This window comes from Castanea sativa, chromosome 2 (assembly GCF_040712315.1).
Source record: "Castanea sativa cultivar Marrone di Chiusa Pesio chromosome 2, ASM4071231v1".
NCBI classification, from domain to species: Eukaryota; Viridiplantae; Streptophyta; class Magnoliopsida; order Fagales; family Fagaceae; genus Castanea; species Castanea sativa.
Genome location: NC_134014.1, coordinates 8,090,427 through 8,102,613, shown reverse-complemented (window position 1 = coordinate 8,102,613; position 12,187 = coordinate 8,090,427). Strand labels below are relative to the sequence as shown.

The following is a 12,187-nucleotide window of genomic DNA, read 5'->3' as shown; positions in this document are numbered from 1 at the left end:
CCTTCTCCAAGGGTAAGTAATGAGTTTCTACCTATTGAAGAGACTTACTAACATAATAGACAAACTTTTACACCCCCAACGTCCGATCTGGCCAGGAGCAGGCTTACTTCATGATCAGTGACCGCTATATAGACATTTTCACATTAATGCAGCTGATGAGGTTGATGCAGGGCATTGAATGCGAAGGTGGGAGGTATCTCCTTTAGGAACTTCCTCTCACCATCCTTGCCCCAGTTGCTATCTCTTCTCCTATCCTTAGGCCTTTAAGGGATATCAGTTATCCTGATTCTCTTGCTCTTCTCGGGTAGGAGTGGTCCTTGGAGTTTGCTTACCTGTTTTGGCCTAGATCTAGCAAATTAATCCTCGGCTTGGACTCCTCGGTCCTTGGACCCCCCACAATCCAAATTTTGAAATCCAAACTTTTAATTTTCGGTCCCAAATAAAGATAGAGCCAGAAATTAGTGTTAGGGGGCAAAAAAATTGAACACCCTGACCTTAAATCTTTTTTAAGTCCAATTGAAATAAGCTCAAATATGATTCTCTTAACAATCAATTCTTGCAAATAAAGTTACAATTAATTTATACATTTGACCAAATCTATAAGTATAGTGGTTGAATTTAAATGCGTTTTTAATTTGTTATTTTTTAAGTGGGGACTAAGACATGGCTCTGTTAGTAGTTAGCAACTTAGCAAATGTTAACATTAAATGACAATTGAACAATTAAACAATGGGCAATTCTTAAAAAATATATAAAAAATTAAACAAGCAACGTGGTACAAGGGAGTGATTGAATGAAGACAAAAACAAATGTGAAAACAACAAAAAATTTCTTAATACAATTACAAAGACCAATCTAATTGTCAAAGTTGAGTTGAATTGTTAAATAAAAGAATTGTACATATTAAAGACATAAACTAATTGATAACATAGTAGTTAGCAACTTAGCAAATGTTAACACTAAGGCTGCATTTGGTTAACGGTAAATCAATTTCAGAAATTATTTTTCGCATTTGTGTGTGTTTGGTAGGCACCGAAAATTTGGTCAACTAAAATTATTTTACAGTTTGATCGTAAAATAGCCCTTATACGATGGAAAATCAAATCCGTTCCTATTTTACCTTCAAATCACATTTTCGACTGAAAACAGAGAGAGAAAGAGCGAAGAGAGGGAGACAGAGAACGAAGAGAGGGAGACAGAGAACGACGAGAGAGAGAGAGAGAGAGAGAGAAGTGCCGACGAGCTCGCGTCGGCGAGATCGAGCCCTAAGCTCAGACCCGCCGACAAGCTTGCGCCGGCGAGATCGCTACCACGTCGGTGAGCTCGCGCCGGCGAGATTGAGCCGCAAGACCACCGTCCCAAGCCCAAACCCACCCCTACCCCCACCCCCGTCGTTACCAATCTGGCCACCGTTACCGATCTCTTTCCCTCAATCTCTCAATCTTTCTCTCTTTGATCTCTGAATTTTTTGTTGCTGTTGTGGTGGCGTGGGTAGTGGTGTTTTGGTGGCTTTTGATCTCTGATTTTTTTGGTGTTTTGGTGGCTTTTGATCTCTGATTTTGTTGTTGTTGTTGCGGTGGTGTGGGTGGTGGTGTTTTGGTGGTTTTTGTGTTGTGTGGTGCTGGTGTGTGGGTGGTGGTGGTGGATTTTTCTGTGAGTGCTGGGGGATTTTTTGATATAAAACTTGTTTGGAAGTTGAGAAAATGTGAGAAATTAGTGGAAAATTTGCATTTTCTAAATGTTACCAAACACTTCAAATTATTTTCCAATATAATTTTAAAATTGCAACCAAACACTAGAAATTATTTTCCTTTTCCGAAAATATTTTCACCTGAAAATATTTTACACCCGGAAAATATTTTACACCCAACCAAACGCAGCCTAAATGACAATTAAACAATGGGTGTTTTTTAAAAAATATATAAAAAATTAGACAAGCAACGTGGTTCAAGAGAGTGGTTGAGTGAAGACAAAAACAAATGTGAAAACAACAAAAAATTTCTTAATATAATTACAAAGACCAATATAGTTGTCAAAGTTGAGTTGAATTGTTAAATAAAATAATTGTACAGATTAAGGCATAAACTAATTGATAAAAATGTTCTAAGAAATAATAATTAAAGTTCACAAAACAACAATAATTAATATCTTTTTTTATTTTTTTAAATTTGAGATGGAAATCCTACTTTAGCTTAATTTAAGTGTATGTGTATGAAGCTTTCTCCTAGAGACTTGACTTGAATCTCGATCCTTGCCTCTACACCCCACAAAAACTTGTACTTGTGAAATGATCATCATGCCAAGGGTGCATGGTAGTATTGTATTTAGAAACAATAGATTATTTCTAAAATTTAATCTTAACAACCATAATTGGTATGTTCATTATATTAAGAAACAACATACCTTTTACCTCAAAAAAAAGAAACAATATACCAAATGAACTTATAATTTTCTTTTACTTTCTTCCTAGTACCATGGACAAATTTATAATAGAAAAATCAAGTAGACTGCAAGATTCATTTACCACTCAAAATTTATCATTGTATTGGTCCCCTAGAAAAAATTCCTAGAGCCGCCCCCGTTCCCATGTTCAAGCTTATATATTTTTCTGCCCTTGGTCCCAAGCCCAACCACCTAAATGTCACACGAAACATTGTTATAATGCACACCTCATTTGTGTTATTTCTTAGTTTTAATTTATTTATTTTTATAAGATTTGTTTGTAAAAGATGGTTTTTATTTTTGTTTCATAAGGGCGTTATTGGCCACATATATGAACTAGATGACCTCCTTAACTTCGGGTTTTTTTGGAGATTGATTTTCAATTTTAGGAGGGACCAAGTATGAAATTATAAACCAAAACTTTTATATAATATATAATGTCATATATTAGTATAAAAAATCTAAATTAGAAGGGCGAAGACCATGGTCCCCCGAGTCTATACAATAGACTCTGTACATGGTTCTGTCCTTGATTTTTACACTTTCAAAACACTTCATGGTTTTTGACACTATGTTTTGTCCCTAGATTTTCTCATTGCATTTGGATTAAGCAACACGGTTCCGATTAATTGTTGGTAAACAAATCATAGTGTTTTTTTGTACACTACTCAAAATGTTTTGTTACTATTTATCATAAAAAGGACCATTGACTTCCACAATTCTGGATCCAAAGCATGACATTTTTGTCTTCTGAGATCCTTTGGCCTCGTTCACATATTCTTATCAGCAATGAAAGGAAGGAAAAATAAATAAAAATCAAGTTCTATAGCAATATAAATCGAGTTGATCTTAATACAAAATTGCCTAAATAAAAATAACAATGATTACAATATCTAGTCTCTTATTACAGGTTTGATGAAACAACATGGTAACCGCAGACAATGTTGAAACACAAATCATATCCTCTTAAAACAATAGTACATCCATCAATTTCTTTTTCTTTTGCTTTAGAAAAGCAAATAAAAAATGAAAAAAAACAATGAAACAAACAAGAAAAATTTTCAGTTACCGGTTGTTATTTGTTGCTTGCTATACCAAACCAAAGAGGGTCTATCAATAGCAACGATATACAGCAACAACTCGTCGTTGTGGAGGGGTACACAAAGCCATGAGTAGAAGAGCTAGCACTATCACAATGATAATCCCTGTGAAATCGAAACCATCCTCTAATTCTGAGCAACACATCTTTCCCATGATCACACCAACACAACTATCACTGTTTTTTTTGTTTTTGTTTTGAGTTTGGTTTGTGGTATCTTCGTTTCTTTGCATGTAAATAAGAAGAGAGATTGGAGATTGGAAAATAAAGGGGAAGTGTTGCCGTGTTTATACCTGTAGTCAAGTCTGTTTACTTGGACTTTTTGCTTTTAACTTTTTGAATTATAAAGTTAAGTGAGGTATTGGAAGCTTCAGTTGATTCAACCAGTGGTTTCTCTGAATTTTCATGGATTATGACACTATTAAAATATTGTATTGTTTTTGTTGCTTTTTGTCTCTCTTTTTCCTCCTTGGTTAAACTAAACACTATTGTCTTTATAAATAAATAAATATATACATATATATATATATATATATATATATATATATATTACACCTGTATCTCTAAATTATATTATGCCACTTAATAATTTTTAAATAGATGTGAATTTTGACAAATTCACCGTTAGATTAAATTATCTTCATATATTTTTCATGCTTACAAAATTTCAAGGTGATCAAATATTAATAGCCATTTCGTAAATCAATTGTTTAAATTCAAGTTTTTGTAGTTTAAAATAATGCATAAAAAATGAGTTTATGGATTAAATGGTAAATAACATCCAATTAACATGAAAATTGGCATGAATGTTAAGAACATATAAAACATGTAGTTCAACGGTGGGATTTTCAAAATATAAATTCTATAATAAGTTATTGGGTGGTGTAACATTACTTATAGTTACACTAAATGTAACTTGAACAATGTTACACCACTCAATATTATTTAATTAAATGTGAATTTTAACAAATCTACCGTTAGATAATATTATCTTTGTACATTCTCTACGCTTACAAAATTTCAAAATGATTAAATATTAATAGTTATGTTATCAATCAATTGTTTAAATTTAAGTTTTTGTAGTTTAAAATAATTACTAAAATATGAGTTTATGGATCGAATAATAAATAACAATTGATTAACATGAATATTGGTATGCATATTAAAAACATATAAAACATATAATCTAACAGTTAAAATTTTAAAATATGAATTTAATAATTAGTTATTAGGTGGTGTAATATTACTTAGAATTACACCAAATATAACTTGAACTTAGCTCTTTTTTATATATATATATGGGTTGAGGACTCTTTAAACCTACCTTTGAAAGCACAATTTTAAGTTTTTACATGATAAGAAAACAATTTTTTTCACCAAAAAATATTATAAATTTCTCAAAATGTGAAAAAAAAAAAAAAAAAAAAAAAAAACTCTCTGATCTTTTCCTTATTTCATTAGTCAATGAAACCAACAAATATCTTATCTGCCTAATCTATAAAGCGGATCTCATAGAAACCTTTGTTCCCTATAGGCATGGGACTCATAGGACCATGAGGCCCAGACTAACCACTCCAGTGGGCATAGTATGGTCCTGTTTGCTCAATATTTTCAATATAGAAATAAAAGCACAAAGTGGAATTAATATTTACATGCTCCCCAAATAGAAAGAGTTAGTATTTTCATTATATGAATAGGAGATCAATTTTGATGTTCAAAATAATTTATCAAAGGCACCATGATATTTTAAAGAACTCATTTTACATTCAAAAGAGAAAACACGATTTTCAAATTTTATTAGGTGAAGGGAGACCGGTATTAAACTAGTTGACTCTAGTTGTGCACCTAGAAGAAAAATAAAAAATGGGAAAGAGGGGGGGGAGGAAATGACTAAGAAAGATGATGATTGAAGAATAGAATAGGAGTAACAAATAGCTTCTATTGGCATAGGCATAGCCAACAAAAATTGACAATGTCAGCAAAGCATGTATGATGTATTATTATTGTTGATGTTGCCCACCAAAGACAGATATTGACAATCAACAACTATGTATGATGTATTACTGTTTATGTTGTCACCAAAGATGTATTATTTGTTGGTTGATGTTAACACTGCGGAGTAAAGATAACGACCGAGGACGATGATAGCTTCCATGGGCATAGGCATGACTCATGAGCATGAGCATGAGCATTTAATAGTAACAACTAACAATATACATCATGTAGGCCTGTACAAATGTACATCACATGGCCTTGTTTTCCATAGGATACATGTCCCTTTAGTGCTAAGGTTGTTTAGTAATCAGTAGAGAAGTTGGACAAGAAAACGTGTGGAGGTTAGGTGGCTTCGTTGCCAACTAAACTTGAAAACTTCACTTTAATAAACTAATCTAATAGACTAATACCATAATCAATCCATTTGAATTTTTAAAGATCATATTGTAGTGGATAGTACATTTTGGTTGGTTTCCAAACTTCACTTTATATGCACATATGGCATTTTGTGCAAGGTTAAGGGATAGTTTGGTTTAGCTTTCAAATACTATGTCTTTTGAAAAAGTGACGGTTTTAAAAATTGTGATGTAAAACTGGTTTTTTTTTTTTTAAGTTGAACATTTGGTAAAAAGTAAAAACTGTTAAAAAAAATGTTTTTTGAAAAAAATAAGTGTTTGACTAGCATTTATAAAAGTGGCAAATTAAATTGTAAATTACCAAAGAAGAACAATGTATATATAAGAAAATTTATTTCATACTTAAATCAACTACTTAATAATAATAATAATAATAATATATCATTGGTATTATTTTAATAATGTTTGTGTTAGTTTTTTTTAGTGTCATAATTATTTGTTATAACTATTAATGACTTCTTATCAATATTAATTAAATGGATAAAATACAAAGCTGACCTTCTAAATTTCTTCATATTTCATTTCAGTCCTCTAACTTTACTTTTATTCATTTCAGTCCTCGAACTTTCAAGTTTATTCAATTAAGGCTTTTCTATCAACTTTTGTTTTATGTTTTAGTTAATTTATCAATTTTATAAAATTTTCTTCAAATTTTTTAAATTAAAAAAATTCAATTAATGGTTGAAAAATATTTTCCAATTTTTTTTTCCCAAAAGTTTTAACAAAAGTTAACAGAAAAGCCTTAATTGAATAAATCTGAAACTTAGAAGACTGAAATGAATTAAAGCAAAGTTAGAGGACTGAAATGAAATTTGAAAAAAGTTAGAGGATCAGTTTTGCATTTTAGCCTAATTAAATCCCAAAAAAAAAATCATCGTGGAGCACCACACCAATCTCCACACCAATTGGTTGAAAAGTCGTATCTATATGCATATATTTTAAGAAGGAACTCCTAATCCTAAATAAGATCCAAGATAATCTGTTTAGACACCACACCATCAACCAATTTAGAATACTTTAAAAATCTGTTTGGATATCGCTTATTGTTGAAAATTGAAAACACTATAACAAAATAATTGTTAAATGTGAGTAGTTCCGTGTGGCCCAGTTTTAAAGTAAAATTTGCTAAATTTCGTACTTGCGAGTCTTGTGAACAGTGGACATGACCCACACCAAAAAAACGCAAATGCACATTTTTAAATGCAGCCGCACAATCCAAACCCATCCTAAGTAGACTTTGAATTAGATTTTTTATTTTTTATTTTTTATTTTTTATTTTTTATTTTTGATTTTTGGTGTGGCAAAAATCCAAATTACATCATTTAAGGTAGGGTGAATTTTCATTTTCGACCTTAAAAATTATTTATTTATTTTATCACTTTCATCCTTAATTTTAACGTTCTTGTCAAGTTAATCCGACCCATTATCGTCTACGTAAGGACTAAAATGAGAAAAAACAAACATCAAAGCCGGAAATGACAATAAAATAAATTCCGAAAGGTAAAATTTAGCTCAATAAAACCGTTTTTGTAGCAACATACACAGCCAAAAACATCACTTTATTGCTAAAACAACCGCTGAAGCTAATGTATTTGTGTTAAAGATGTTCTACTTGCCTCCAATCAATCAAATAGATCATATCAAATTGAATATGCATTAAAGATCTCGGCAAAGAAAGAATATGCATTAAAGAATAATTTTTTATAGGTAATTTTTAATTATTATCAATCTTCTGTACATGTTGGGACACAGGAAACCAACTATTATTGAAATTTGAGATGCCAGCAGCTTCATGGTCAAGCTTTCTGTGAAGCCCATAAATCTAGTTTTTTTTTTTTTTTTTTTTCACCTTGATTAAATTTAAAACCAACAATGAAGATAGACACAGCAATTACTCAGATAATCCAAGAAAATTAGCAAAGCTTGGGTATCTCGGCTCCCATCCCAATTCCTTGCGAGTTTTTGAGTTGTTCAATCTCTTACCCAAGGGATCACTACTGCCTGGAAAAACATGACATGTGACAGTGTGTAAGTTTCAGGATATCAAAGAGCAAAGAATGGGTTGCTATCAAAATCATAGTAATGAAAAGTAGGATTAGTGTGAAAAATATCAGTGAGGGCCTTAGAAGCCAACCTGTAAAGGCCTCAAACTTTTTGCTGAATTTCCCACTTTTTGTAACCAAGTCCATTACTTCCTGCCTGCAAAGAAAAATGGATGTGGCAGAGAAAGTCCCACAGCGGTAAGTAAGAACACTTGAATAGGCATTATGTCACTATTTACAGGGAAAAGATAGGGTAGGAATCTTTAAAGGCTGAAATAATAGAGTAGTTTTGAAATTTTGTATAAAGGTTGTCAAGGAGCCACAAAAGTGAATGATAATGGCAAAGACTAAAAAGAGACCTGGATAAAGGATGATTATCACAACCCAAAAAAATCTGGCCACGAAGTTTCTTCTTTAAGATTGCAATTGCAAGGGAAGCTGCATCCTGTTAAAGAAGTACACAGTTCAAAATAGCAGGAAATGTCACTGCAAGAATAATAGGAAATTCTATTTGTAGCACCAAGATACATTATAAAATGCAAGAACAATAAGAAATGTCACTGACAATGCAAAGATAGACCCAAGGCATATGAAACTCAAGAAAACCTTTTTTTTTATTGTTATTTTAAGATAATCAAAGTGACTGTACAGGTAAAATAACTCATCAGAAAAATAAAAATTCAAGCCTTCAAGGAATTGAAGAACAGATTACAAGAAAAAACAAGGGAATCTGCATAAACGAATTATGTTGACCATAATTTACGAAGAAGAATAATAAATATAGAAGAAAGACATCGTCACCTCATAGTGTATAAGATTCAGGATATGATCAGGACGAGTTTCAACAGTCCCTTTCTCTAACCAATAAACATGTGCACCTCTATCTGCTTTGTGTTCATAGTTAAGTTTAATCCCATCCACAACAAATCATTGGAATTTCTCCTACAAATGTAAATAACATCCTCACAATTCAAGTATCAAAAAGGATATGTAAAGTCCTGCCAACCTAAGAACACAACCACCATATTCCAGCACTACTTTCTCTGCTTTTAGAAGGACATCTGTCCTAGGGCTCCTTCCGATGGGTACTACTGGGGTGTCCTGCATAAGAAGAATATTAACACATTCCAACATGTCAAAACACTTTACATCCAACAAATTTGTATGCACACAAGGTCATAGAAGGCAACATTGGTAATGCATTCAGTATGTCAGGAAAGTAACTTGTCCATAGGTTCTTAGAGGGTGAGCCTAAAATGTCAATACAGAACCAAAACCACTGTAATGATTAAAAGAACAAACAAATGCTACCACTTATCCCAAAAAAAAAAAAAAACAAAAACAAAAAACAAACAAATGCTACCAGCAGAACAACGTGTTATGTTAGATGCAACACCTCATCACATGGTCCATTGTCGTTGCAATCATATGGTGCAGAGCTTGATGTAAATAAGAAAGAACCTTCACCATTCCAATTCGACGCAGCAAGCCTGCTTATTACACAGTCCAAAGCCAAGATGAGTAGAATTCAGTTTTAATATCATCCAGCAAATTATGGATTATTCCATAGATCATCAGTATCGGCTTAGTCCAGTAATTCCACTTCAATCCATGAAGATGGAAGCAACTAATCCAGAAAATCAATGAATCAACTCACAGATATGAAAAATATAGGTCCTGAAAAAATAGAATTTCTCAAATTTCATGCATGATTTAAGAAAGTAAGAAGATTCTAGAAACAGAAATAATGTAAAAGTTAACTCTTTGGCTAGAGTACAGTTTCACGGAGACAAGTAACTGTTAATGCAGACCTTTCTATTGTAGTACTTAATATTTCCCCTTAAACGGTGTTTAAGACGTTATTCTACCCAATTTTATATATATCGTAGCCTTGTTACCTAATATATCCAAGTATCAAGATGCATCTAACATCAGACATACCATTGCCATTCATATTACATACCTTCCCACAAGATATTACCACTAACACAGTGGGCTTATATACCATATGCCATACGCTGCCCTAACAAGCACCAATACAATCAATTTGTATACAAGAAAATTTAATAAAACATCCATGTCTATATCAGGAAGCTGGTTTAAATTAAGCACTTGATACTTGATAAGTAATAATTCTCAATGCTTACCGCACATCACCGGGATAGTCTGAAGTTCGGGAAGGAGGAGCACAGAAAATAACATAGGGAAACCGATTCGTCACTTCATTCCCCTTCGAAGATGGATTAATCCCCATCTTAATCAATTCGTCATGGTGATCAGTGGTAACTGTTTGCCCAAATATTTGGCTACCTGGATGTTCCTGCTTGACAAAGTAATCCCACAATTTGACCATTATATATCCCCTTTCTTTTCATTGTTAAGTTACTCAGGCATTCAACTGGTTTTTGAACCCGCAGCCTTACCCTCCACCTGAGGAGGAAGTGCCATTTGAGCTAGCGCTCATTAGCAATTTGCCATTATATCCTATAACACATGCACTTAACATTTAACAACCAATGCCAATAGGTATCTTCTAAGCACAACAACTCCTTTAGAAAATCAAAGAATTCCCGAATACCATTACAATAATACCAAACCAAAAAGGTTCATTTCTCATAATTCTAACACACGTCCACAGGGTATTATTCCAAACCCACACCAAAAAACAAAGATAACTTCACATGCTGAAGCTAATCAAACACTATGGGAGGATGAAGTGCCATATGAGCTAGCACATCAGCCATTTGAACATTATATTCTAAAACACATACACACTTGACAACCAATGCCAATAGGCATCTTCTAAGCACTACAACAACTCCCATATCAAAAAAATTCCCAAAAACCAGTGCAACTGTGCAATACCAAACCAATAAATAAAAAAAAAGTTCAATTTTCATAATTCTAACACATACCCGCCAAATATTATTCCAAACCCACATCGAAAACAAAGAAAATTTCACATTTTTAAGCTGGTCAAACAGTACTAGTAAACTACCTCCCGCCATTTTTCCGCGACTATGCGACCAAGAACACCTGGTCCCACAATCAGCAAATCGTTCTCTCCCACAAATCCAGACGAACCAGCCTTCATTTCTTCGTTTGCCGCTCCTTCAGCTACACAACCACAAGAATATCAACATCTAAATTTCGCTCTAACCCACTGTTTGGTTACCAAGAAAAAAAAAAATCCTCTTAAAACAATGACTTATTTAAAATCATGAAAAATAGAGAGAGAGATGAAAGAGACCAATGGTGGAGGAAGCGTGGACTTGGATAGACGAGGCCATCGAAGAGCGTTTCGTGAAGAAGAGCGAGCGTTTCGAGGCGAAACGTACCGATGGAAGAGGAAAATAAAAGCTTGGAGTGTACTCTGAGAAATGTGTGAGTCTGTGTCGCTGAGTTGTTGTTGTGGCACACGCAATGGTAATGGCTCCCATTGACATTGATTGAAAACAAAAAACAAAAAAACAAAAATTTAGTACCACATTCCAAGTTTTAATAAGATGGGTAAGGGTGTATTACAATTTTAGAATTGTTTTCTTAGAGACAAAGAGATATTGAGATTGTGATTTTTGAACTGCCAATGATTGAGCTACACGTGGTTTTGGATGGGGTTGACCTTTCTCATAATGATGATCGTGACCGTTAGATTTGCCACCATTGCTTCATCCGTCTGTCATCATGCTTGTTGTGAAAGGCAAACCTTGGAGACTTGTGGACAAGTTGTTAAGAGATTTTTTAACTAGAGAGTTCTTAAAATTGCATCCATTGGTTTTGAAAAAAGTATATTTGATTTTAGCGAGTTATCAATAATATTAATAATGTGATAAAATCTAATCCACTCCATCTAAAATGAATCAATATAATTTTAAGAACTCTCTAAGATAGAGTTGTCCTAAGAACTTTAGATGATCTTAATCAAACTTGTGATGGCTTTACCAAAATTGGTTAATGAGAGTATAAGCCATCTTGTTTTTTTGGGACATTTTGCTTAAAATTAACTTTACAAAATTTTAATATAGTCAATTTTTATTTCAATTGTCAAATTAGTCATATAGATTTTTTCTTGGCAATTTAATCGTTCACTTTGTAAAAATGAGTTAATTTGCTCATTTCTTCTAAATCGGTTAGAGGTGTGCTATTTAATAAAAATTGTTGTTTGATGAGTATTTCTCACAATTTTTTTTTTT

General features: G+C 32.8%; 1 protein-coding gene across 1 annotated transcript; it reads right to left on the bottom strand.

Annotated features, from left to right (window-relative positions):
* Window positions 1-7,634: 7,634 nt before the first annotated feature.
* On the bottom strand, window positions 7,635-11,485 carry LOC142623190 (uncharacterized). Its single transcript, XM_075796586.1, has 9 exons — window positions 11,245-11,485; window positions 10,993-11,111; window positions 10,142-10,314; window positions 9,391-9,484; window positions 8,985-9,095; window positions 8,796-8,885; window positions 8,354-8,439; window positions 8,087-8,151; window positions 7,635-7,953 (listed from the first exon to the last, which is right to left on the bottom strand). The coding sequence occupies exons 1-9, from the start codon at window positions 11,438-11,440 to the stop codon at window positions 7,844-7,846; spliced, it is 1,044 nt and encodes a 347-aa protein (XP_075652701.1). The 5' UTR covers window positions 11,441-11,485; the 3' UTR covers window positions 7,635-7,843.
* Between the last annotated feature and the right edge of the window lie 702 nt (window positions 11,486-12,187).